This window comes from Macaca thibetana, chromosome 3 (genome assembly GCF_024542745.1).
Source record: "Macaca thibetana thibetana isolate TM-01 chromosome 3, ASM2454274v1, whole genome shotgun sequence".
Classification (NCBI taxonomy): Eukaryota; Metazoa; Chordata; class Mammalia; order Primates; family Cercopithecidae; genus Macaca; species Macaca thibetana.
In genome coordinates, this window is record NC_065580.1 from 88,345,881 (window position 1) to 88,373,523 (window position 27,643).

Below are 27,643 nucleotides of genomic sequence, written 5' to 3' on the forward strand. Positions count from 1 at the left end.
ATGTAGGACACCACTAAGAGAATATCTGGGTAACAGAGTCCCAGAAAAAGTAAAGGAACCAAAAACAAGAAATAGGTAAAGATAATTTTCCAAAAATAATAAAAGACACAATACTGTAGACCCAAGAAACACAACTGTGAGAAAGATGAAAATACACATGTGCACAGGAGCATGTGCTTACAGACACACACACTCCCCTAGACACATCATAGTCAACCTATAGTAAAACAAGGATTATTGAAGGCACCTAAAAAATTAGAATAATAGAAAAAAAGGTGCAATACATACAAAAAAAGAGAAAAGAATTACAGCAGACTTCTCTAACAAAACCAAGCAAGGCAAGCAATGGAGTGATAATTTTAAAAAATCATTGACTATTTTTAAGTACAGTTTTAGATTTACAGAATAATTGAGAGAGAGTACAGAGTTCCATATATCTAAACCATCCCCCTCCTCATTCCCCATCCTCAGTTTTTCCTATAATTAAAATCTTGCATCAATGTGACACATTTGTTATAACTGCTTAAGATAATTAATGTAATTATAATAATTACATAATATAATGATTGCATTATTAGTAACTATAGTCCATCGTCTACACTAAGGTTTATTCTTTGTATTGTACAGTTCTGTGGGTTTTGACACAAGCCCTAATGACATGTATCCACCATTTTGATTTCATTCAGAATAGTTTTCCCCCATCCCTCCCTTCTCTCTTCCCAAGTCCCTGCAACCACTGACCTTTTTACAGTTATGGAGTGGCATATACCAAGTACTGAAAAAAAGTATAGTCAACACAGAATTCTATGCACAGTGAAAATATTGTTCAAAAATGAAGGTGAAATAAAAACTTATGGGCAACAAAAACTGAGAGAAGTCAAAGGCAGCAGACATGTCCAACACTGAATGTTAAATTAAAAATTTTCTGGCAGGAGTATTATTACCAGATAGAAACTTGGATCTGCACAAAGAAATAAAAAGCATTGGAAATGGTAAAAATAAATGTAAATATAAAAGGTACTTTTCTTGTTTTTAATCACTTTTAAGAGATGCTTGACTAACATAAAATAAATAAGCTTATTATAGGGCTTATAGAAATACACCATTATAAGACTCTTCAGCTATAAATAAAGCTGTGTAATATTATTTTAAGGCAGCTGTGGTGAATTAAAGTTGTATATTTCAGATCTTAGAGAAACCACTCATTTTAAAAAGAAAGTAAAACTAATAATAACCCACTAGAGAAGATAAAATGGAATCATAAAAAATATTCAATACAAAAAAGATTAAAACGGGATAAAGAATAAATGGGACAAATATAAAGCAGTTACAGCAAGACAAATTTAAATTCGACCATATCAATAATTAAAAACAAATGGTTTAACTACATTTAACACATTAAAATGACCACATTTAATATATTACATTAATATAAAGTAAAAGGCAGAGATTTTTTTAAAACAAAAAAAGCAGCCGACTCTGTCTTGTCAACAAAAATACCTGTTAAAACAAGAGTCAACACACTACAACCCACTGGCTAACTCTAGCCGCACATATTTTTTTTAAGACCTTAAAGCAAAGAATGGTTTTACATATGTGACCCATAGTGTCTAAAATATTAGCTATCTACCATTTACGGAAAACGTTCGCCAACCCTGTCTCTCAACAATAAAGACACAAAGAGCTTAAAAGAAAAAGAATGAAAACGATACACTATTCAAACACTAAAGAAAGCTGGAGTGGCTTTACAAATATCAGATGAAGTAGACTTCAAAACAAAGAATATTACCAGGGATAAAGAAGAACAGTAAGCAATGATAAATTGGTCAATTCATCATATAGACATAAATATCTTATATATGTATACACCTAAGAAAAAGCTTCAAAAACATGACGCAAAATCTGACAGAAATAAAAGGAAACATAGATAGAATTATAATTTTAGTGGGAGACATCAGTATTCATCTTTCAGTAATTGAAAGACCAAAAAAAAAAAAAAAAAGTTGGTAAGGATATTAGTCTTAAATAGCACAATCAACCAGCTTGATGTAACCAACAATCACTGAACACGCTACCCAATAACAAGCAACATATATATTCTTTTGACAAGACAGATCATATTCTAGGCTACAAAACAAACTTCAACACATTTAAAAGAAATCACATTAAGTGTGTTCTCCAACTAAAAAGGAATTAAACTACATATCAATAGAAAAATATGAAAAAAAATCAAAATATTTAGAAATTAAACAACACATTTCTAACCCATAGGACAAAGAAGAAATCAAATAGAAAAAGAATAACTTCTGAATTAAACTCTACTGAGCTTTACTGTCCAGAGTTCTTATTGGGGATTCATTACACAGGCACAACTGATTAGCCAGGTGACTGAATCCAATCTCAACTCTTTCTCCCCTCCTTAGAGGTCAGCTGGCTCAAAATCCCAAACTCTAATCACAGGTTAAATTTTCTGGGGACCAGCCTCCATCCTGAGTCATCTCATCTTGTTACCATAAACTTGGGTAATCCAAGGGGCTCATGAATCAAACACATTCCTATTATGAGGGAAATTCCAAGGATTTACAGTCTCCCAACAATGAAAGAAAAAGCCCAAATTCTTTATTATGCAACAATGTTTATAGAAGCTTTATTAATAATCACCCAAACCTTGAAATAATCCAACTGTCCTTAAACTGGTGAATGGATAAAATTGTGGTAGATCCATACAATGAAATATTATTAACAATAAAAGAAACTATTGATACATACAATAACATAGATGAATTTAAGCATATGACCATTTTTTACACAGACATTGTAAATGGAATAACTATCAATACAGCATCATCTTATGAACTGTAGCATCAGAGAAACAAATGCTTTTTTATAAAGCCGTAATTTAGTTCAGTGTTTCACAGCCTTAGTGCTCTTGACATTTTGGACCATATAGTTCTTTACTGTGGGGAGCTATAGGATATTTAGCCTCATCCCTGGCCTCCATCCACAAAGTCACCAGTTGCAACGTCCCAGTTGTGACCATCAAAAATGTCTCCAAATATTATCAAATGTTCCATGACTGGTGAAATTACCCCCAGTTGAAAACTACTAATTTAGCTAAACATTTTTTTTATATCTTCATAATCTTAAATGTTTTGTGGAAACAAAAATCTTACCTGACCTATTAAATCAGTGCATAAAATTTATGGCATTCAAATTACGCTTTCCATAGAAAAACATATCAAAATTTTACATAAATTACAAACTTTAGAGTAATATTATTTTTCACATCAAGGCAAAGATATACAGTTGACTTAAATAAAAATTAACTTGTCTAAATTGTCCAAGTATTCACTTTGTTTAGTATTATTACCTGATGTTTTCCCACCATTTACATAATAAATAATAAAAACCTAATGTTTTTTAGAGCTGAGTAATTTTTGGTGATACATACTTGTACATATTTATGGAACATACGTGATACTTTACATGCATAGATTCTGTAATATCAAGTCGGTATTTGGACATCCAACACCACAAGTATTTATCATTTCTATGTGCTGAGAACATTTCAAGTCCTTACATCTACCTATTGTGAAATGTACAACACACTGTTGTTAAGCATAGTTACCCTACTCTACTACAGATTATAACTTATTCATTCTAAATGTATATTTTTGCCCATTAACCAACCTTTCTTCATTGTCTGCCCCCAACACCCTCCCCACTGACATTCTTCCTAGCCTTTTATAATAATCATTCTACTTTTTACCTCCACGAAACCAACTTTTTTAGCTCCTACATATGAGTTGGGGGGCATATAATAGCTTTCTGTGGCTGGTTTATTTCACTTAATGACCTCCAGTTCCATCCATGTTGCTCCAAATTATGTGATTTCATTCTTTTTTATGGCCAAATAGTATTTCATTGTGTAAATATACTACATTTTCTTTATCTATTCATCCATTGGTGGACACTTAGGCTGATTCCTTATCTTTGCTATTGTAAAAAGTGCTGTATAAACATGGCGGTACACGCATCCCTTGGATATATTGATTTCCTTTCCTTTGAATAAGTACCCAGTAGTGGAACTGCTGGATCATATGGTAGTTTTATTAGGTTTTTGAGAAATTTCCACACTTTTTCCATAATGGCTATACTAATTTAGATTTCCATCAACAGTGTATGAGAGTTCACTTTTCTCTGTATTCTTCCCAGAATCTGTTATTTTCTGTCTTTTCAGTAACAGTCATTCTAACTAAGGTAAGATGACATCTCATGGTTTTGATTTGCATTTCCCTGATTAGTGATAATAAGCACTTTTTCATACACCTGTTGGTGATTTGTATGCTTTCTTCTGAAAAATGTCTATTTAGATCCTTTGCCCACTTCTTAACAGGATTAAAAACCTCTTATTTAAAAATACTGACAGTCTTAGGTTGTTTCCTGTTATTTGATAACATATGCATACATTTGTTTCTTGTAATCTAGCAATCAAGGCCATTAAATCATCACTAACTTCTTCTACCCACCTCAACTATTTGAAATTCCTTAAAGAGCCAACAAACTTACCCATTGACTTTTTTTTCTTTTTCACTTTCTCTCTGAAAATTATTTGGTTCTTACACAAGTCTTACTTTGTCTGTTTATGCCAATCGAAATAGGAGCTTGTGTTAAGCTGTTCTCGCATTGCTACAAATGAATATCTGAGACAGAGTAATTTATATAGACAAAAGGTTTAACTGGCTCATGGATCTGTGGGCTATTCAAGCCAGCATCTGCTCAGCTTCTGGGGAGGTCTCAGGGGACTTTTACTCATGGCAGAAGGTGAAGCAGGAGCAGGATTGTCACACAGTGAAAGCAGGAGCAAGAGAGAGGAGGGGGAGGTACCACATACCTTTTAAGCAACCAGGTCTCACATGAACTTATTCATCATCAAGGGGATAGTGCCGTGCCGTGCCGTGCCATGCCATTCATGAAGGATACGCCTCCATGATCCAAACATCTTCCACCACGCCCCACCTCCAACACTGGGGCAACATGAGATTTGGAGGGGACATAGAGCTCCATTAAATTTAAGACATTAAAATCTAATTTAGTACTTATCTCTGGAGAGAAGCAAAGGCATGCAAGTTTATCAACAAACGTATTTAGAAAATATTGTATAACTCATGATAAAATACTTTTGTCTAACATTTGGGTACTCTGGAGGAGTTTAGTGCCAAATTTCTTTCCATTTCAGTATTTATGTATGTATGTTTTGTTTTTAAACACAAAACTTTTTCAGACCATCTGATTTGTGTTTGATTCATTTTCTTTTATGGGACATTTTTTCTTTTTTTAAAGAAACGATAAAGAAAACTCCAAGCTACTCAACACCCTTTAGGTTGCTTAGGAGGTCACGAATCTCCCGAAAAACCAGAAGTAATTTCCCCATTCAGTCTGCTGTCTCATTCCATTACACTTACATACTCATTAATATAATTTTTTAGAGGAAAATTCTTAAATCTGAAGTCTTTACAACTATGTAAAACTAATTTCAAATTTTTTACTTAAATCCCTGCATCACTCCCTCACATTTGATGGTTAATCTGTATTTTTAAATTAGATATCACCAGTAGTGCATAGAAGTGATAAATTTTTATGTCTAATTAATATCCATAATTTCCAGAAGTTGAGAGACCATAAAGTGGGTAAATGCCAGCTGCAAATACAAGAACTGTTACAAGTATAAACATCTGTAAAAAGCTTTTACAAGGAGAAGTCTTTTTTTTTCATTTACACACACACACTTTACAAGAAGTCTTTTATTTACACACACACACACACACACAGAACTAGCAGCCTAAATTTAATAACTTCATCCTTCTTAATCAAAAATAAAGAATGAAACTCACCAACTTATTGGAGGAGAGAGATCAGAGACACAAAGGATAGCTGAAAGATGGCTTGCTTTCCAGCAAGCATGAAAACTATTTTCTTGAATACTTTTAAAGCTCATAGTACTGTGTAAACAAGACAAGGAACATGCCCAAGAAAGGGAGTTCTCTGGGCTTCTCAGTACAGGGGACCTTAACCTAATGGGCTAGAAAAAGAGAAAGGGAGGTTGAATTCCTTCCTTACAGCCAGACCCTGCAACACAGGTTCCAAGGGTCTAAGCGCCCCCTGCCCTGGCTGATGCTCCCCGACTCCACCTCAACACCGCACAGTTGAGCTGGACCAAGCTGAGGAGTTGCTGGAGCAGCAGCTGGAGCTGAACCAGGCCCTGCTGTAAGGGCAGGAGGGGGTCAGGGCTGAAGCTCTGGTGCTCAAGGTCCAGAAGCTGAAGAAAGAGATAAAGAGGCAGAGATAGAGTCTGGGAGGAGACACCAAAGCTTCCCACCAGTGCCCACAGCACGCTCTATCCCTGGAAATACTGGGAACCAACCCCCAGGAGCCCCGGGATCAGAAACATCTGTCTCTTTCAGGCCAGATAAAGCAGAAGAGACCCCCACACAGGGCCAGCAACTGGTAGGTAGTAGGGGAGCCAGGACTCTGCAGTCTTAGTCCCATTGCCCCTGACCTCGCAGCAGGGCACCCAGGCCTTACAGTTTACTCTGGACCATGCCATAAAATAACCTCACCCCAAATACAATAAAACAAGAGAGCACCCACACATTGAAAAATAATAATAAAATAAATAAGACAAGGAACATGAAGGATTCTGCCACTGGCAGAAGAAACTGATCTAGGCTGCAACATGAACCACGTAATCATACAGGAGAGACAAGATATTGGCCTGACCAAGATGCCAGCTGATATCAAGAGTCTTGAAGACATGAAGACAATCAAGAAAGATAAATAGCTGCTTGGCAGAAAATTAGGTCAGACCACAGAAGTCAGCTCCCTAACACTGTTTCCACCAATTGAGAAATAAAGTAGCTATGCACTAATCAAACTCAAAACAAGACTTGACCGAGACCCAGAAAAAGAGCCATGAGGAGGGGAAAGTAGAAAACAGTCAGCAAGTGTAAAGCCTCTAACTGTTGAATGAGGTCCATCCCTGGAGGCTAGGTGAGCCTGGATGTAAACAGCCAATGAGGCAAAACTGGCTCAAGAGGTAAGTCACCTGGGCATCCCAGTGGAACATCCACCTGTCAAAGGAAAACTCAGACAACAGCATTTAGGAAAGGAGTTTACTTGCAAAGAAGGCTGCAGGTGTTTGAGAACTTAAGATTTTAGGAGTGTTCCCATCAATTCCCAAAACTGATAAAAATGGCTCAGTAAGCCTAAACTGTACCAAAAATATGGCATATGTTGACCACAATTTTCTGAGAAAGAAATTCCATAAAGGAATTCCGTTACGTGCCAGGCAGAGGGTGCCTAAATAAACTGCCCTCAATAAAACCCCAGACACCAAGTCTCGAAAGAGCTTCCCTGGTTGGCAACATTTTACAGGTGTTGTCACAACTCCTTGCTGTGGGAGTTAAGTTGCATCTTGTGTGACTCTACTGGGAGAGAACAGTTGGCAGCTGGAGCCTTGTTCCCCCAGACTTCGTCCATGCACTTTTTTTTGCTCTTGTTCTATATCCTTTTGCCATAATAAATCTTAGCTGTATGACTATATGCTTAGTTTTGTAAGTCCTCCTAGTCAATCACCAAGGGGAAAACTCCTAATACATAGTTTTATTGTTTCATTTCACTCTTGATGATATGTAAAAGATCATGTTTACCAATTTAAAATATCATCTTTAACACACATCTCACACACTCCATTGGTAAACCCATGGGTTAAGTTTCATTTTCACTCAGCTACTGCAAGTTTTCCTAAATCAAACATATTACCTGTCATTACATATATGGGTCAATGTCTGGCACAAATATTTTATAAACTAAACTGTATGGCATTTCCTTCTTCCCCTTACATTTTTGAGTTACTATTCTTCTGGTCACATGAGCAAAATCTGTGGAAGTATCTTTCCCGCTTCTCATGAGATGTGCTCTATTATTCCTCACTGAAGTCATTACTCTGGTATTCAGAGCCAAATTCTACTCTTTAATATCTGCTATATAATCAGCTGTTAACTTTCCATCTTCACCCTTTTTCCATCTTTCCCTTTTCTTCCAAAGATTGAACTTTCCATTAAAATGGCAGGCAAGAAAAAAATCTTTGTGCTCCAAATCCACTGGGTTTTCTGTCCAGTTTACATTCCCTAACTAAAGACACTTCACCTTTTTTTCTCTCCTACTAAAGATTTTCCAAACTACATTCCGTGAGAACATCATCCTCAAGCTGCTCATGACAAAAGATTCTGAGGTTAAGTTTAGGAAATTAGGTAAGCAAAGTTCAACAGGTTTCTTATAGAACATCTCAGAATTTTTGATATAATCATTTGAATTATGAAGGAATATTTTTGCTTTTTGGTTCATATACAGATAGTCCTGTATACGTTACATAAAAGTATAAAACTTTCCCCTCAGGAACATCTTATAGGGAACAATATTTTACCACATGCATTTTAAGAAATATTATGCCAATCCCTGATGGGCTAGAAGTTATCACATCTGATGCCTTAGAAGTCTATTGAAACAGCTCCAAGAAGGATGCAAATATTATGACCAATCTACTTTTAGAAAGGAAAAAGTCTAAAATATTAGTCAAAATATGAATTTAAAATGAGATCAAATAAAATGGATTACTAATTATGAATCTTTTCAACTGTGGGAAAAATATTTTATAATTTTATATGAGGAGGAAGTATAAAGTTTCTTTAACACTGTGGTGTAAATTATTTGCCCCATAAAAGAAAAACTAAATTCAGTCCATTTAAGTCAGTAATCACTCAAGCACTCATCTACCAACCTGGAACTTGAATTGATTGATATCTAAAAGAAAAGAAAATACAAACAGACCTAAAAATAAGACTACTGAACAAGCATCTTAAAAGTAACAAAAATACATTACTACTAAATGAACTCAACAAAAATGTTTGTTAATACTTTATTAGTATTTTCTAATGGACAGAACGCAAACCAAATAAATTTTTTAATCCTTTTAGTTGAATAAAAATAACTGACATTCTGATTGTTGTTTCTTTGTTAAAGAAGGAAAGTATTGATAGAACAGTTAGGCACACAGTTGACACTTACTGTACAATGATATGCACACATTATCTTTTAACAAGTATAATCCTAAAATGTGCTCTTTACATTTTTTCCCTTGTAATACAGGAGCCATGCTCCTATAAGCAAAATTTACTACTAATAAAAGAATTTTCCAAGGAGTGACAAAAAAGACTTTTAAAACAAGTCCTTAAATAAAAGGATGCAGCAACAACGGAATGTAAGTTGTTGGATTAAGAAGATAGTTTAAGCTACATCTCAAAAAATTAAAAATTCATTTCTTACAATTACTCAAATACACATGCATTAAATGAAAATATTGCACAAAATTAAAATTTTAGATTGAGAAATTTATATTATTCTTAATTTTTATAAAAATTGGTACACTTTCTGGTAGCATTTAACTGTTTGATTTTTTTCCCCAAATACCAGCAGCACAAACTTAAAATGAACAAACTGAAATACTCAAGAAAGTTTTTAATGTTTTCTTTTAAAAAAAATTAAGGCTAACCAAGTGCATCCATTGGTCAATGGCACAATTGATTTCAGCAACTATTTGGAATATCCTAATTATAGGAAATGCCCATCTAAGTGATATATTTAAATAATACAATCAATTTTTTAAGGTGAATAAACTATGATGGTTTCTAAATAGTTTACACGTTACCTGAAAAATCAGAAAACACAAAGAATGATTAATTTAGAAAGTTCTTGCCTAAAGGCACCACTGACTTAAAAAACATTCAAAATCAAATAAGAGAAGACATAAAGCCTCTTCACGTATATATTCATATATGCAATAAATGCATTAAATGTAGTAACTTTATTAAACATAGTACACTGTACTTGACTTATGGTTAAATATTTTACACACAGCTTGACCAAGTCATTCAAAAAGTTATCTCTAATTTTAGCACGACCACAGCTCTTTCTGATGTAAAACACAGATGTGCATAGAGAAGATGCACCACCATTTACAAAGACTATCATTTGACATTTTCTGCTTCTGAAATATAAACTCTTTTAAACAAAAATTACTTTAAAAATCTATTTACTCAAATAGTTTTTGGTATGATTGCAGTTATCTTGTAGGGCTCTATTTTGAAAATTTACAGTATTACATGACCTTTCTTTCCCTGGTTGATGGCCAGTGCTCCTCACATTATATAGAAATGCTCTTTCACATGTACACGCTAGGCTCTTACATGAATCATTCCGTATACTCTTAGATTTATTCATGTCAAAAATATACTTGAAATGGGCAGGGGCATATATGAAAATCATTGCACTTATGGCCATGCTGATGCTTCCCACAGACATGTTTCACACATCTTCACTTTTAAAGCCTAGGGCTCAGGGAGGGGCCAAGGCAGGGAGACACCCTGAGAAGAAGAAATACTATTTCTTCCACCAGAGCCACTAAGGATCTCTTCTCACTTGCAAGTTGCAATGAAAGGGATTTCATTTTATGTAATTCTGAAGACATGCAACATATGCTGAATATATGCATACTATAAGTATACACAACAGCATTATTAATAAATATGATTATTATAAAGCTTTAAAGGAAGGCTTTATTCTGCTAATAGGCCTCACTTTGAAAGTAGGATCTAAGTGAAAACAAGACAGTGATATCTTGTTCCAATCTTAAAGCTCCCAAATAACTGGGATACCAATACTCTGTCCCTTTATCTTAAGCACCCAGACTTTCTTTTAATACCAGGATCTTGGCTCAGTGGTCTGATAAGTAGCTTCACTATTTTAAGGTTTTAGTGTTAATTATTTTTAAAACAAAAAAAGCTGACACACCCAAACCCTTAGACAATGAAAATATTTAAAACTACGCAGAAATCCTGCATAGAAGGGATATGAAGACTTCTAAGATGGATAAAATGGACAGTGAGAAAATTATAGGAAATACAGAAGCTCCAAAACTAGAGAAAGTATTTTATTTTATTGGTATAAAATTAATTTATGGGTTTAAAGGTATACACTGAGGGGTTTTGCCTACTAGCTTTATTTTGTAGAATTTTACATTATGTGAAATATAAATAAAAGCATATTTTAAAAAATATTATAGTTCTTTTTTCATTTATTTTCATATATGTACACTGTCATAGAATTAGGAATTTGTATGTTTACTATGACTAATAAGCTCATTCATCATTTAATTTGCTATTTCTGCAGTTACCTAAGGCATGTCTAGATCACATAATTAAAAATTATCATATGGTAACTTTCCAGACTACTATTTAAATTTCCATATTTTTAGAAGGACAAAATGTATTTGGCAGTTCTTCCAATAAATTATATCTTCTGTATAATCAGTAATCTGTTAAAGATAAAACTAATAATTTTGAAATTTAAATGAGAGCCACCACATGCTTCTTTTTTGCACAAAGAATGCCAAAAGGAAACACAAAACTGAGTACCATAAGAGCATAACACAGCCCTTAAAGCACACATAAGAATAAAAATTGTTGTATACCAATGAATAACAAATCCAATCAAATTCTGTGTTTGATTGGTTTTATTTTATACTCAGCTTTATTTTATATCACAAAACTGTAATTCAGGTATAAGGTTATTTCACACTTTAAGGGCATTCTGTCTCTTTCCCCAGACCTGAAAGAGATGTTTCAAGGATCATTCACCTGGCTAATTCACAATATATCAAAATGCTGACACAGACCTACAAAATCATTATGCCAAATTCCTCCAAATCATACATTGCACAGTCTCCAACCGTTAAACAAATTAGCCAATTTATCTCTGAACCATTGTTTTGTGCTTTCCTTAGCTTTCATATATACACTCTGGCATTTTGTCATTGCTGGAGAATGCTGATTAGTTCGAAATGGAAGAAACCAACGCCATTCTTGCTTGAGATGGGGGCAGTTTTCTCTCAATGTTGCAAAATATGCACCAAATCATTTAAGACACAGAAATCTCTCTTGTTAATGGTGGATTATAGATGAGAATGAGAAGAACCACAGACTTATGGATGTATTAATAATCTATTTTGAGACACTAAAAGACTGGTGCAGACACAACAGTATTTGAGTTAAGCCCCAGAAGATCTGTCCATACCATTAGTCCTGGACAAAATGAACACCAGCTTCATAGAGTGGAGTGTCACCTTTTCTGTAAAGAAGGCGCTTGCGTAGTTTGAAGTTTCTGTTTATATTTCTGCATCTGCTTTGACCGTGAATGCAGTTTGTTGAAAAGTTCACGGAATTTATACTGTGGAAATAAGGTTTCTAAAAAGCCTTCCAAGAAGACATAAACCATTCTCCTATTTAATTGGTTATGCTGAAACATTTCAAAAACACGAAGAATACCTTTCCGTGTTGTCTCAGCCCCAATAATGTGCTTCAGTTCATCTAAATGAAGTGGGGGAAAATACACACAATTACTCAAAGGAAACACAAGGCCTAAACTCTTAAATGCTCTTAAATTAAGGTACACAGCAGAGTAACTGATAAACAGTAGGTAACCAGTTAATGCATTTCAGCTATGTACTACAGCTGAAGCTTAATATGCATCTTCGCATGCATGCATCTATTTACCCACTTATGCAAAAGCTACTGGGAGAGAATATAGCACAGGTGTAAAAGATAAAAAAAAGTCTCAAAGATCCCAAACTATGATTACAAACGTGTCCCTTAATACCCATGTGATACTTACCCACCACCCTCTTTCCTCATCTGAAAAGGAGAATTTATAATAACAAACATCCTTATAACTATAAGGATTTATAAGTCTTTAAAGAGATAATGTGAAAAGTGATCTGTAAACTTTGTAATATTATACAAATATTCTTAGTACACCTAATGAACAGTAACAAATGCTATAAAGAAACAAACTAATCCATGATGGTGAATAAAGTTTCATTGGAACACAGGAAAAAAAAAAAACCCTAATCCCTGATCTACAAAAACCCCTGACATAGTAACCATGCCATAAAAATGCTAAAAGTGTAAGAATATTTGTAGTGGGGAGACTTCCAGATGTGGTAACAAAGAAAAGTTCCCTTTAAGAAAGTGACAGGTAAAGGAGACTTTCTACTTGGGCAGGATTTTGATAGGTGCAATGGGATGAAGGATTAGCCTTGGTGAAATGGACATGAATGAGCAAATAAGCAGTAACTAAAATAACAAAGCATGTTCAAGAAATGGGGATAGTACAAGTTTGGTTGAATTTTATTTAAATTCAAAGTGAAGAAAGTGAAGAAAATAGAAAACTGATGGTGTTGTGACTAAGAGTGAGCAAATTTGGCATTTATTCATAAATAACACCAAGTTACTACAGAGATTTGATTATGAGACCAACATGTATGATTAATTATTCATATTCATAATTATTCATAATATTGATAATATAAATATCATTTTGCTGCTTTGGAAAGAAACATACAATTCCCAAAAAGTCTTTATCTAACTAGGGGTACCAAATAATTTATAGCAAAAATTTTGAGAATTTACTAAAAAATAGGCAAGGATTATGTATATATAAATTCATATACTTTTATATGTACCCTCACTTCCTTCAAATCTTCACACCACTGTCATCTTCTCAGTGAGGCCTGCCCTGGCCACCCCATCTAAAACTGCAACCCATCCGACACTACCTATTCCATTTTCCTGCAGTATCTTTCTCTTTAGTACTTACCACTTATCTAACATACTACATTCCATTTATTTGTTTTGTGTGTTTTTGAGTCCCTCTATTTCTATTGGATAGTAATCTCCAAGAAGGCAAACATAAGTGCAAAGAACAGCATCTGGCACATAATAACTTTCAATAAATATTTGGTGAATAAAGATTTCTTCCAGCTAGATAACTGAGTCAGTCTATATAGCACAATCAGGTTTACTATAATAGTATATTAAATAATATCCTAAGCAATTGTTTCTTATTTTTCTAAAATGTTATTTCTATAATTTGCTTTTTTACCAACAAATGAAACAGTATATAGGTAAGAATTAAAATCATGTGGCAAATTTTTAATTTAATTGACGGAAGACAAAGCTGGTCATTAAAATTTATGGAGAAAAGAGAGTTCTGAATTATAACAAAATTAGAGAAAAAATAAGTATTGTGTGATATTAAATAATGCACAAATATGTCTGTTCATTCTCTACATCCAGAATTAAAATACAGAGAAAAGACATGTCGGCATTTTCAAAGATATTCATTAACAAGTGGCAAAACAACCATCACCACCTCCCAGCCACATTAAATTGCTTTTCACATTATATAACTTCTCTGACTGAAAGAAGAAAAACGAGAAAAAGTAAATCTAAGGTAGTGAGATAGCTGTACCCTAATGAAGTAACTAAAATCAGACCAACAAAATGCTACTAAGTATATTTTGTTTGGGATTATATATTAATAAAGATTAATAATCAGCCAATCAGTTGTTTCTATGTAGATGGAGTTTTTGAAATAATTTGTTTTCCTAAGTAGAACAAATATTCTTCCTGAAAAATTCATACCTTATATTTTATTAGCCCATTCACCTGTCATGTATTTTATTTAACTTAACTCCCAATATGTTTAACCATTTCAGCAAAGCAAATGGTTAAAAGCATAAGCTTTCACATCACTTAAAGCCGAGTCAGAATACCAACTGTTGTTTAGTAGCTATAAACACTGGATAGATTATTTAACCTCTCTGAGCTTCTGTTTCCTCACATACAAAGTGGTGATGTTAACAGTCCTTAGCTTTACAGTAGGGTTATGAGGACTGATTAAGAACATATGAGAAATGCCTAGCACAGTGCCTGATATGTATTAAGTCATCAAAAGGTAGTTGTTATCATCAAAAGGCAGTTACACTGGCATGATGAATGCTAAAAATTCAGAAGAATGACAAATTATAGAGATTTTTAACTACACATGCCCACTCACCTGGCATAATTGCAAGTAATTTCGTTTTTCCTGCTACTCTTGTTCTCATTCGAATACTTTTATCTCTGCATGGAACAGTCTCTGCTAAAATGCCATTTGGCCAAAATGCATCTCTATTTGAGAAGATTAAATAAATTTTGTAAACATTTTCATTTTCTAATGATACAAGTTGATAAAATTATTTCAAATTTCTACAGAAAATACAAATGCGAAGAGAAACAAAAAGTTTCTGAAATTTTATTAATATATAGCTTTAATGATATTCAACAAAGACCAAGTGTAGGGTTCAATTTTTGGGGTTCAAAAAAAAACAAACACAAGAAAAAATAACAGATAAATTATGCACCAATGCAGTTCATAAACACTAATGAAGACAGCAAAATGGGATACGTAGATGACTGTATCACAGCCATTTAAACTCAAAGTGGGCATCCGCTGATGGAACATCTCATCCAAATGCAACCCTACAATATCTTGAATTTCAATGCCTTAGAGTTTAACACCTATCTCCTTCAGTTATGCCATCCCACTCCTCTTATAATTAAGCCTACATAAGACTAAATTCCAAGCCCACAACTTACAGATGGATTGACTTTCACACGTAAAACAACCCATTCTCCTTAACTTTCAGTGGGCTTTACTCCTGTTCCCCAATTCTTGGTCTGAAGGCAGGGATGAGCACAAAAACTAACCTTTCATCTGGGAATTTGGTGTGAGGGTCAGACTCCCCAGAGCAGCTGTTCTTAACTTTACACATTAGAAGCACCTGAGAGCTTTATAGGCTCTTAATGTACAGGCCTTTCACTGGATTAAGTCAGACTCCCTGGACATGGGATCCAGGCATTAGTAATTTTTAAAGTTCTACAGGTGATTTCAATGAACAGCCAATGCTGAGAATCACCACTCCAGAGGAACATCATTTACCCACCTGAAATAAAATAAACATGCCAGGGCAGGTTGTCCAAGTTTTGGAAACAGTATGGTACAGTGGGAAGAAACTTAGCTTCAGATTAGAGAAACCGGATTCCCCACTTTGTAGCCTGAGAGCCTATTCAACTTCTCTAATCCTCAATTTACTTCTAACAAAATAGAGACAAAATATCTACCTCATAAAATGGCATAAAATCAGAAAGCATACATAAAATACCGTGCACAGTGCCAAGAACTTAGTTAGTGTTCAATACTGATAGTTCCCTTCTTGCTTCCTTTCCTTCCTTTCCAAATACGTGATGCCATGAATTTTTACGCATTGCTTATCTTCATTTTTAGAAAAGAGGTTTATTTCTCTACTAGCTGTACTTTCCTCAAGGGACTGCATCTTATCTCAGCAATGGGCTGAGTGCTAGGCCCAGGGGAGGGACTCAGTATTTTTTGTATATGAAGTAGAGTATCTACTTAATTTTTGTTCCTTGTATAGGTTCCAATATTTAATAAAAAATTAAAACATAGCCAAAGAGACTTACTTAAAAAGTTCCATTTAAAATGAAGGTTAGCAAATACAACTGAGAAAAACTAATCCCCAAAACTAGATATTTGATTATACAACCGTAACATTTTTAGGTGAATATTTCAATTATCTTACAGCCACTGTATTGTGATAAAAATGTAGCCTATCATTTGAAAGATCTTTCTTCTATACTTTTCCTATTCTGGTTTTAAAGAAACAAAGATCAATAGGTTCATGAGACAAACGTTTAGTATAATTCTTAGAAGTCTTTTTGCTTATCAATGATAACTAAACCAACTTTATGTCCAGGAAGGAAACAAAAGCAATGAAAGTTAATTAGTGATAACAATGCTAAACTCTGTACTACCTGAAAGAAGTGACTGTGTCTTAAGATATACCTGAAACGTTTCACTGAGTCGGCTACTTGTTCAGGTGAAGTCATCCAATCAACATGGTCAACTATTTTTCTGAAAGTAAAGAAATGTAAATGAGTAAGGTTAAATTTTTAGAAGGTGAAAAAAATAAATATGACTTTCATAGAGCAAGCAACTTAATTTGGATGTAAATTATCCCTGAGAGCAACAGACTGCTTTAACGATGTTCTTAAAAGACCCAGAGAAAAAAATTCTCTTACAAAGGTTGAGCAATCTACTTCCAGAAGTAAAAGTTTAATAGCTAAGTAAAATCAGATTAGAAGCGAGGAGGAAAAGAGTGGTACCTATTAATAGTATCACCATATGTAGCTCTAATAAGCTGTTGAAGTAGGTTTTTGATATTCCTTCGCAACCACTGATTTCTTTCTTTTAAGTCGAATACTTCATCCATGAGAAGCAGCATTACTCTAAGTGGAATATTGTCATCCACCTGACAAAATATGGGAAGAAATAAGAATAAGTTTGAGTTAGCTATCTACTATGAATGGTTACTTTTGTTGCTTTTACTAAATGACTGGTATTTCACAAGTCAGAGAACAAGTTACATTTTAGCCTTCATAACTTGACATTAAATTCTAATGTAAAAAAAATATTTCTAGCAGTCATTCTGACAGAATACAGAACTTCATAGTCCCACAATAATGAATACATTTTAAGGCTATAGTTTAACATTTTCAAGGCAAAGTAGATTCATGAAGGTCCTAGGAAAAGATGAGTTGGTTCTTACTATTGGCAGAGACTGTATGAATTTGATAAGGCAAATGCTAGACCCTTTGTCTATTTTCTAATGCATCTTTTTCACAAGAATAAGATATTCTCAACATCTCCATATATTTAATAGAACAAAACACAAACTATATAGAATAATGCATTTTGCTTAGTTAGTAAATTGTATGTATTTATGTACTTTCAGGAAAAAGATGCTGAAGTTCAATCCAGCACACAACTAAATTCACATTACAAAAGGCATAGTTTACTAAATTACTAGAATTTTCTTTTAGTTTTTAACAAATAAAAGTCAGTACAGTTTTATTATGGGAGTATACAATCAGTAAGGTAAGAAGGAAGATGATGGGAATGCTCTGATGCGAAAAAATACGTATAAAATAAAAAGCAGGTACAGATTTAGTACCACATACAATTGTTAGTAATTTTATAATTCTTTCATCACTGAGAAACTGTTTCCAATTATTTCCTCATCAACACTGTGATTTAAATACTGGCAAGAAAGCATGAGCTACACAGTTTTCACTGTCATGTTGTAAACCTTTCCTTAGTGCACCTTCCATTTCAAAAACTGAAATCAAATAGCTTAATCAAAACCAGTGGGGAGAAGGAGACCCATTTCATCACTGAGACAGAATAAATTCTTCCATATTCTCTGATCAAGTATATTCCTACGAGTTTGATGTCATATGAAAATCTAATAAATAGCTAAACTGTAAAAACCACATACCAAAAGGTACAATGTTATGGATATTATGCCATCAATAAACTTAATAACACATCTTAAAATAATCTTGAAAAAGCAAATAAAAATAATATTTTTGTTTAAGACAGTTGATTATAAACAAATTGAATTGGAAACGGAAAGGAGATAATTACAACCTTAAAATAAATCTGCCTAATAGAACAGAATAAAACAGATCCAAACATATACGGTAACCTGATTTGTGATAAGGGAGAAACAGTACAGTGGGGAAAAGATGGCCCTTTCAGTAAATGGTGTTTGGATCAACTGGACCCATACCTCAATTCATAAACAAAAATCAATCCCAGATGAATTGCAAACCTAAATGTTGTTACAGTAAAACAAAAAAGGTTTTTAAAGAAAATTCTAGGACATGTCTGTGACCCTGTAATAGGCACAGATTACATATATAGCACAAGAAAGAAACCTAGAGAGTAGAAGACAATGTATTACATATATCCGACAAAGAACTCACATTCAGATTACATAAAGCACTCCTACTAATCAAAAGAACTAAGACAGCTAAGCCAATAGAAAAATGACAAAAGGTCTTGACAGACGCATAAGACAGAACATTCAAATGGCCAATAAACATATGAAAAGGTGTTCAACATTTCAACAGTTATAAAAACGCAAATTCACATGAAATACAACAACCAGATTGGCTAAAATTAGAAAGACAAAATACTGAGTATTGGCAGGATGTAGAACACTGGAACTCTCATGTACTGCTGATAGCAATGTAAACGGTACAAATAATTTGAAAAAGTACTTGGCAGTATCTACTAAAACTGAACTTATATATATATATCCTGATACAGCAATTTCATTCCTAAGTATAGATCCAACAGAAACATGTACAGACGTGTATGAATGTTCACAGAAATACTATTCATGATACAACAAATAGATTGTACTATATTCACAAAATGGAATACTATAAAGCCACAAGAACGAAGAAACTACAATCACACAAAACATCATGGAAGAACATCACAATGTTAAGCAAAAAAGCCAGACTTCATGGAACACATACATTACAGTTTCATATACACAAAGTATAAAAGCAGAGTAGAAGTTAGGATAGTGATGGTCCCTGGTGGAGGAGAAGGTCCTAACAGGAACAGAGGATGAGGGGCTATTCTGGAGTAGTGGTTATGTTGTTTTCTGATTAGAGTGCTAATTACATGGGCATGTTCAGTTTGTAAGAATTCTTCAAGCTTAACACTCACAATATGTGCACATTAATGATACATATACATATTACACTTCATTAAAAAGTTAAAAAGATATGCCAAGTATGACTTAAACTAAATACTACCAAGAATAAAATTAACTCACATTATCATCAAGTTGAGCCGAAACTCGGCGATGTTCAGGGTCTGAATCAGTCTTAGGAATTAAAGGAGGCACCTAAAACCAAAACCAAACCCACAAAGTAAACACACTAAAGCAGACAGTGAAAGAACACAACACAATAATAAACCTAAATGAGTATCAGCATTTGATCTGACTTTTGGTACAATATATAAGCCAAATTTAACAATCTAAAATTTGGACCCAAATACAAAGAGTAATTATTTCATTACTAAAAGGGTTTTCTCCTTTACAAAATAAATGACTTTTGAGTTAGAAAGAAAAATTAGTCAGTCAAACTCCCATATTTTTTAGAAGAATTCAAAGCCATGAAAGGTTAAATGACTTGAAAGCCAAAAAGTCATGCATCGCGTAACGACGTTTTGTTCAACAATACCAGAGTGGTACCATAAGACTGTAACACTATATTTTTACTGCATTTTTTCTGTGTAGATATATTTAGATACACAAATGTGTACCATTGTGTTGAAATGCCTATAGTATTCAGTACAGTAGCATGCTGTACAGGTTAGTAGCCTAGGAGCAATAGGCAATACTATATAGCCTAAGTGAGAAGTAGGTTTGCGGAACTTACACATACCATCTAGGTTTGTGTAAGTTCATTCTATGATGTTCCCAGATGATGAAATCGCCCAATGACACATTTATCAGAACATATCCCTGTTGTTAAGTGATGTACGACTGTAGTTAGTAGTACTGCCAGGGAACAGAGCTCCAATCGACTTTCTTTTTGCCATGAAGAGCTTTTGATATAGTATGTTAATATGTTTAAGAAATTAACAAAATGTTAGATGGAAAGGACAGAAAGATCAGTATTGGCTGAAAATCATTTTGTCAGCACAGGAAGGATTGTCAAGACCATCTCAAGTTACTGGTGACGACAAAGAGGCCTAGAAAAGTTCAGTGACTTTTGTACAAATTCATATGAGTAATGAACAGCAGAAGTGGGATTGAACAATACTGATTTCAGTGTTAGTATACTTCCTCGCAAATAGAAATAAAAATGAGGCATCAGAGAAAGTACGAGAATTAAAAGTATGACTCACACAATTTTAGGAGTGGCCCTTAGATTAAAGAATACCTATGTTTTCATACATTTCCCTTACATTCAAGCATAATCTATCCACTACAAAATTCTAATAGCTATATGTTTTATAGCCTTGATTACAACTTCAAGTAACTATGTCAAAATGATTTTTAAAATGTTAATTAGGAATTCAACAAACTATAGTCTAGTATTTTTATGTGTTAATGTAATTTAAAAAAAAAATCTCCCTGGGAAATTCTTCTATGACACGCAGAGGTCTATACCCAGTAATGTATGAGCCCAGAGACTGATGGTAATGATGAACTTTTCTTCTCTTTGATCTGGTAATCATTCTATCATGTAAATCAGGAGAAATAAGACTTTATGCTTCCTGAGTGAATACTAGTATAACTCATTTGCACAACAGAATTTATTTGTTTGCTACTAAATTTAATAGTACTTTATGATAAAAATGGCATAATGAAATAAAACAAGATAAAGAAAGTTAACTTTACTAATTTTAAGCTTTGGTTTTAAATGAATTTTAAAACCCTACCACAGCAGAGACTAACAAGTAAGTGGATTTTATAATACTCATTTCTGATAAGAATTTTTCTCTTTAGTTTTTTATTCTTTATGAGACTATGTGTCTAGCAACATCTGGAAAAGAAATAAGGTTAAGGGAATAAGGTAAATCCAACCAGAATTCAATACTTCTTAGTTGACTTAAAAATAGTTTGCTTTGGACATTACTGAAAATGTCTTCTTACCTTAAAAAATGATTGCTTTATGTCTTGACCTAATCTTTCTGACATTTTGCCCATGTTGTCTGACATTTTAGTCATTCCCTCTGCCAAGCTATCAGGAAGGGATTTAACTGCATTTGAAACATTCCTCATAGAATTGCGAAGCGGATTTACAAAAGTGTCCATCTAAAGGGAAAAAAGATATTATACCATGATTTTATTGTACCAGAGTTGTTACCCAAATGACAAGCCTTGGAAAATATAGAGTGCAACACTGGAAAGATGCAATAATTTTCTGGTTTATATTATGTCGTTACATTTTAAAAGTACAGAAATGTTGTCTTCAGTGTGTCTTAAAAATGTATTTTCGGCTGGGCACAGTGGCTCATGCCTATAATCGCAGCACTTTGGCAGACTGTAGCGGGAGGATCACTTGAATCCAGGAGTTTGAGACCAGCCTGGGCAACACAGTGAGACTGCATCTCTACAAAAAAAAAAAAAAAAAAAAAAAGCCAGGCATGTTGGAACATGCCTGTGGTCCGAGCTACTGGGGAAGGTGAGGCAAGAGTATGGCTTGATCTCAGGAGTTCAAGGCTGCAGTGAGCCGTGATCATGTCACTATACTCCACAAACTCCAGCCTGGGCAAAAGTGAGACCCTTGTCACAAAAAACAAAAGCATTTTCACATACACATATATGCTTTGAAAATTTGACAGATGAGGTTATTCTTAGAATATCAATATAAGCTTTGGCTGCCTCTTTATTAAAGAAATTTTGAATAAAAAAACTTTTCCATTCAAAATTGTAAAAGAAAAAAAAATGTTTTCCAAAACAGAAACTGATGCAACGAGAATTAGCCACTATATACTTCTGGCACAGGTCAAAGCAACAATTAGGTATTCTGAGTAGATACTGAACAGAAAACAGGTAAAATAAATAGAAAACTGAAATAACTAATAAATATTTAAGATTTTTTAAAAAGTAATTTTAGAATACATTATATGTGCAATTAAAATCTACAGAGGAAATTTAAAGTTCACTACAAAGAAGGAAAAGAGACGTTGCAAATCAGACATGTAAATCTTATCTTAGCAAGGTGGAATTACAAAAACTGTAAAAGGAAATATGACCAGAGATATAAAAAGGAATCAAAAATCTTCAGAGTGTCAGAAAGCAAAAATGGTATTATGGCCATAAAATGTAAAATAATTTCAATTAATAAAGAGACATCTAAAGAAACCAGACTAGAAATGCAGATGAGACTGAGAGATTTTTAACAAAAATAAAGAAATCAAAGAAAAGACACAAAACCAGTCATACAAAACTACAGAAATATTTTCAAAAAAAAAAAAAAAGTTAAACATCATAAAACCTACCAGGAAAAACAAATTATGTTCCATGCAAAAAGAAAAAAATGAGTAACAGTAACAAAACTGAATCTCACTGCTTAGGAATCATAGCAACATTAATAGATAACAAGAAGACAAAACTCCTTCACTCTAATTATATTTTCATGGCTTTCATCAAGAAAAACTAGAAAAGATAAAATGTGTATTAATAAGAAGTGAATTTCAAGATAACTGCACAAGGGCTGAGAGTTTTTGTTGGTTACTCCCTGGCTTAAGCTCAGCCACTAGCACCGCAGACATGCTTGACGGAACATCCACCCCTAGAAGGGACACTGTCAGAGTACAACCAAGAGTAAAATCAAAGGACAGAAACTGGCTTGAATAAGGATTTGAAAAACACGACCACTGGTGGAGAGAAATACAAAGACAAAAAGATGAAGTTAATTCTCACGTGTGGCTAATGATTCTTGTGTGTGCGTGTGTGTGTGCGCGCACGTGCACACTGTGGCCTTTTCTTTTAAATGGTAATAACATATAAGTAAGCTAAGTCATGAGAACATAGCGTAGAATTCTAAAGCAAGATAAGCATTAAGCATGACAATACAACATTTAAAATGTGCAGCTTGGGAAAAAACTGCCACCTTGCTAACAAGTTAAAATGTTCACAGAAGAAATAGCATTTCAGAAGCATAAAAGGCATGAATTTCTATTTAATCCCCAACCTGAGTTTATAAATAGTATGACATCCTTAAAAATATTTTAGAAATTCATACATCTTACACTTCACAGCAGAAACTTGAGTTTACCTACTATGCATTGGTTAAATGAATACTATCTCATATGCTTACCCAGGCATGAGGCTATACTACCATTGATACTCTAAGAGAAACTAAATCTGTATCATCTATAAAATGAATTTCCCAATAATTAAAAATAGTTGTCTATGTAGTATCCCAGAAGTACAGAAGCATTTTTTTTCCCTAAAGGTAAAGCCCAAGCATTTGTAGTAGGAGGGAAGTGGGGTAAGAAGAACGAAAAACCTCTAAAAGCGACTCTGTTGCTTAACCATGAAAGAGGCAGAATTTCATAGGCATAAAAGCAAAGTCCATCATTGTATGAAAACATTTCCAAAAACAAGATTTGTTTTAAAGTAGATTCTTAGAAAAAGAGAAAAACTTTCAGATGATCATGCACAGATTATGGATTGCCAGCATAAGTGTACACTTAGCTGTCCTTACACAGATGCTGTATATTCAGTCAATTACCACCCCGGCTGAGTTATATGTAATGTCAACAACATATACAATGGTATTTTAACTTAAATTTAATCTTTAATTATAGTTTAAAATGCCTTCACCATGATACAAAACTGAATAGAAAGATACTGTGTACAAAGGAGGAAGGCTACTTGTCAGTTAGTCTTTCTAAAAATTGTTTCACAGGTTTTCTAAAGCTACGATACATTGTGTGACCAAGTTAATGTGTTACAAATATTATTTCTCAAGTTCTGAATGGCCACTGATAAAACGTTCGCAGATGATCTACTTTAATAGCTATTTAATTTCCAGTGAAATAAAAAAAATTGAACTATCATTTAGTCAAAAAGGAAATAAAGCTGGAAACCACAAATTCTTAATATGCACAAAAATTATTCTGACATTCTAAAGAGGTCAGCATGATCTTGGTTATCACCAATATGGTTTTTGAAAAACGTGTGCTATGGTGGATTTCCAGAAATTAATCAGAAGGACAGATAGACTCCATTATTAATTTTTAAAAAAAAGTGAATGGCTGGCAAGATGGCCAAATAGGAACAGCTCCAGTCTGCAGCTCCCAGAGAGATCAACGCAGAAGGTGGGTGATTTCTCCATTTCCAACTGAGGTACCCAGTTCATCTCACTGGGACTGGTTAGACAGTGGGTGCAGTCCACAGAGGGCGAGCTGAAGCAGGGTGGGGAGTCACCTCACGCGGGAAGTGCAAGGGGTCGGGGAACTCCCTCCCCCAGCCAAGGGAAGCCATGAAGGACTGTGCCTTGAGGAACAGTGATTTTTGGTCCAGATACTACGCTTTTCCCAATCTTTGCAACCCACAGACCAGCAGATTCCCTCCTGTACCTACGCCGCCAGGGGCCTGGGTTTCAAGCACAAAACAGGGCAGCAGTTTGGGCAGACACCAAGCTAACTGCAGGAGTCTTTTTCATACCCCAGTGGTACCTGGAACGCCACCCAGACAGAACTGTTCACTCCCCTGGAAAGAGGGCTGAAACCAGGGAGTCAAGTCGTCTAGCTCAGCAGATCCCACCCCCATGGAGCCCAGCAAGCTATAAGATCCACTAGCTTGAAATTCTTGCTGCCAGCACAGCAGTCTGAAGTCAACCTGGGACACTCGAGCTTGATGGGGGAAGGGGCGTCCACCATTACTAAGGCTTGAGGAGGTGGTTTTCTCCTTATAGTGTAAACAAAGCCACAAGGAAGGTCGAACTGGGCGGAGCCCACCACAACTCAGCAAAGCCACTGTAGCCAGACTGCTTCACTAGATTCCTCCTCTCTGGGCAGGGTATCTCTGAAAGGCAGCAACCCCAGACAGGGGCTTATAGATAAAACTCCAATCTCCCTGGGACAGAGCATGTGGGGAAAGGTGCAGTTGTGGGCACAGCTTCAGCAGGCTTAAACGTTCCTGCCTGCCTGCTCTGAAGACTGGCAGATCTCCCAGCACAGCTGGGAGCTCTACTAAGGGACAGACTGCCTCCTCACGTGGGTCCCTGACCCCTATGCCTCCTGCCTGGGAGACATCTCCCATCAGGGATCAACAGACACCTCATACAGGAGAGCTCCAGCTGGCATGTGGAGAGTGCCCCTCTGGGATGAAGCATCCACAGGAAGGAACAGGCAGCAATCTTGGCGCTCTGCAGCCTCTGCTGGTGATACTTGGGCAAACAGGGTCTGAAGTGGACCTCTAGCAAACTCCAGCAAACTTGCCACAGAGGGGCCTGATTGTTAGAAGGAAAACTAACAAACAGAAAGGAACAGCATCAACATCAACAAAAAGGACGTGCAGACAGAAACCTATCTGAAGGTCAGCAACATCAAAGACCAAAGGTAGATAAATCCACGAAGAAGAGGAAAAACCAGTGCAAAAAGGCTGAAAATTCCAAAACCAAAAGGCGTCTTCTCCTCCAAAGGATCACAAGTCCTCACTAGCAATGGAACAAAACTGGATGGAGAATGAGTTTGACAAATTGATAGAAGTAAGCTTCAGAAGGTGAGTAAAACTCCTCTGACCTAAAGGAGCATATTCTAACCCAATGCGAGGAAGCTAAGAACTTTGAAAAAAGGATAGCTGAATTGCTAACTACAATAACCAATGTAGAGAAGATCATAAATGACCTGACGGAGCTGAAAAACACAGCACAAGAACTTTGTGAAGCATACACAAGTATCAATAGCTGAATCGATTAAGTGGAAAAAAAGGATATCACAGATTGAAGATCAACTTAATGAAATAAAGTGTGAAGACAAGATTAGAGAAAAAAGAATGAAAAGAAATGAACAAAGCCTCCAAGAAATATGGGACTATGAGAAAAGATCAAACCTAAGTGTGATTGGTGTACCTGAAAGTGACAGAATGGAACCAAGTTGGAAACCACTCTTCAGGATATTATCCAGGAGAACTTCCCCAACCTAGCAAGGCAGGCCAACATTCAAATTCAGGAAATACAGAGAACACCACAAAGATACTCCTCGAGAAGAGCAACCCCAAGACACAAAACCGTCACATTCACCAAGGTTGAAATGAAGGAAAACAATGTTAAAGGCAGCTAGAGAGAAAGGTCGGATCACCCATGAAGGGGAGTCCATCAGACTAACAGCAGATCTCTTGCAGAAACCCTACAAGTCAGAAGAGGGTGGGGGCCAATATTGAACATTCTTAAAGAAAAGAATTTTCAACCCAGAATTTCATATTCAGCCAAATAAAGCTTCACAAGCAAAGGAGAAATAAAATTCTGTACAAACAATCAACTGCTATGAGATTTTGTCACCACCAGGCCTGCCTCACAGGAGCTCCTAAAGGAAGCACTAAACATGGAAAGGAAAAACCAGTACCAGCCACTGCAAAAACATACGAAATGGCAAACACCATTGACACTATGAAGAAACTGCATCAACTAATGGGCAAAATAACCAGCTGGCATCATAATGACAGGATCAAAGTCACACATAACAATATTAACCTTAAATGTAAATGGGCTAAATGCCCCCCATGAAAAGAGACAGACTGGCAAATTGGATAAAGAGTCAAGACCTGCTGGTGTGCTGTATTCAGGAGACCCTTCTCACATGCAAAGACACGCATAGGCTCAAAATAAAGGATGGAAGAATATTTACCAAGCAAATGGAAACAAAAAAAAAAAGCAGGCATCGCAATCCTAGTCTCTGATAAAACAGACTTCAAACCAACAAAGACCAAACGGGATAAAGAAGGGTATTACATAATGGTAAACGGATCAATGCAACAAGAAAAGCTAACTATCCTAGATATATATGCACCCAATACAGGAGCACCCAGTTTCATAAAGCAACAGACTTACAAAGAGACTTAGACTCCCACACGACAATAGTGGGAGACTTTAATACCCCACTGTCAATATTAGACAGACCAATGACACAGAAAATTAACAAGGATATTCAGGCCTTGAACTTAGCTGTGGACCAAGCAGACCTAACAGATATCTACAGAACTCTCCACCCCAAGTCAACAGAATATACATTCTTCTCAGCA

General features: G+C 35.0%; 1 protein-coding gene across 6 annotated transcripts in view; it reads right to left on the reverse strand.

Moving 5' to 3' along the window:
* Positions 1-2,622: 2,622 nt before the first annotated feature.
* SNX13 (sorting nexin 13) overlaps positions 2,623-27,643 on the reverse strand; it is a 153,237-nt gene continuing 128,216 nt past the window's right edge. For 5 of the 6 annotated variants that reach the window (XM_050783103.1, XM_050783104.1, XM_050783106.1 and 2 more), the window contains 6 exons: positions 21,539-21,700; positions 19,706-19,777; positions 17,178-17,323; positions 16,858-16,926; positions 15,013-15,125; positions 8,964-12,482 (listed from right to left, as the gene is read on the reverse strand). In XM_050783103.1, coding sequence (XP_050639060.1) covers positions 12,235-12,482; positions 15,013-15,125; positions 16,858-16,926; positions 17,178-17,323; positions 19,706-19,777; positions 21,539-21,700 — 810 coding nt within the window. In that variant the 3' untranslated portion in view covers positions 8,964-12,234. Of the gene's footprint in view, positions 5,028-8,963; positions 12,483-15,012; positions 15,126-16,857; positions 16,927-17,177; positions 17,324-19,705; positions 19,778-21,538; positions 21,701-27,643 lie in introns of those variants that run through there. The other variant, XM_050783102.1, reaches the window with a different exon arrangement.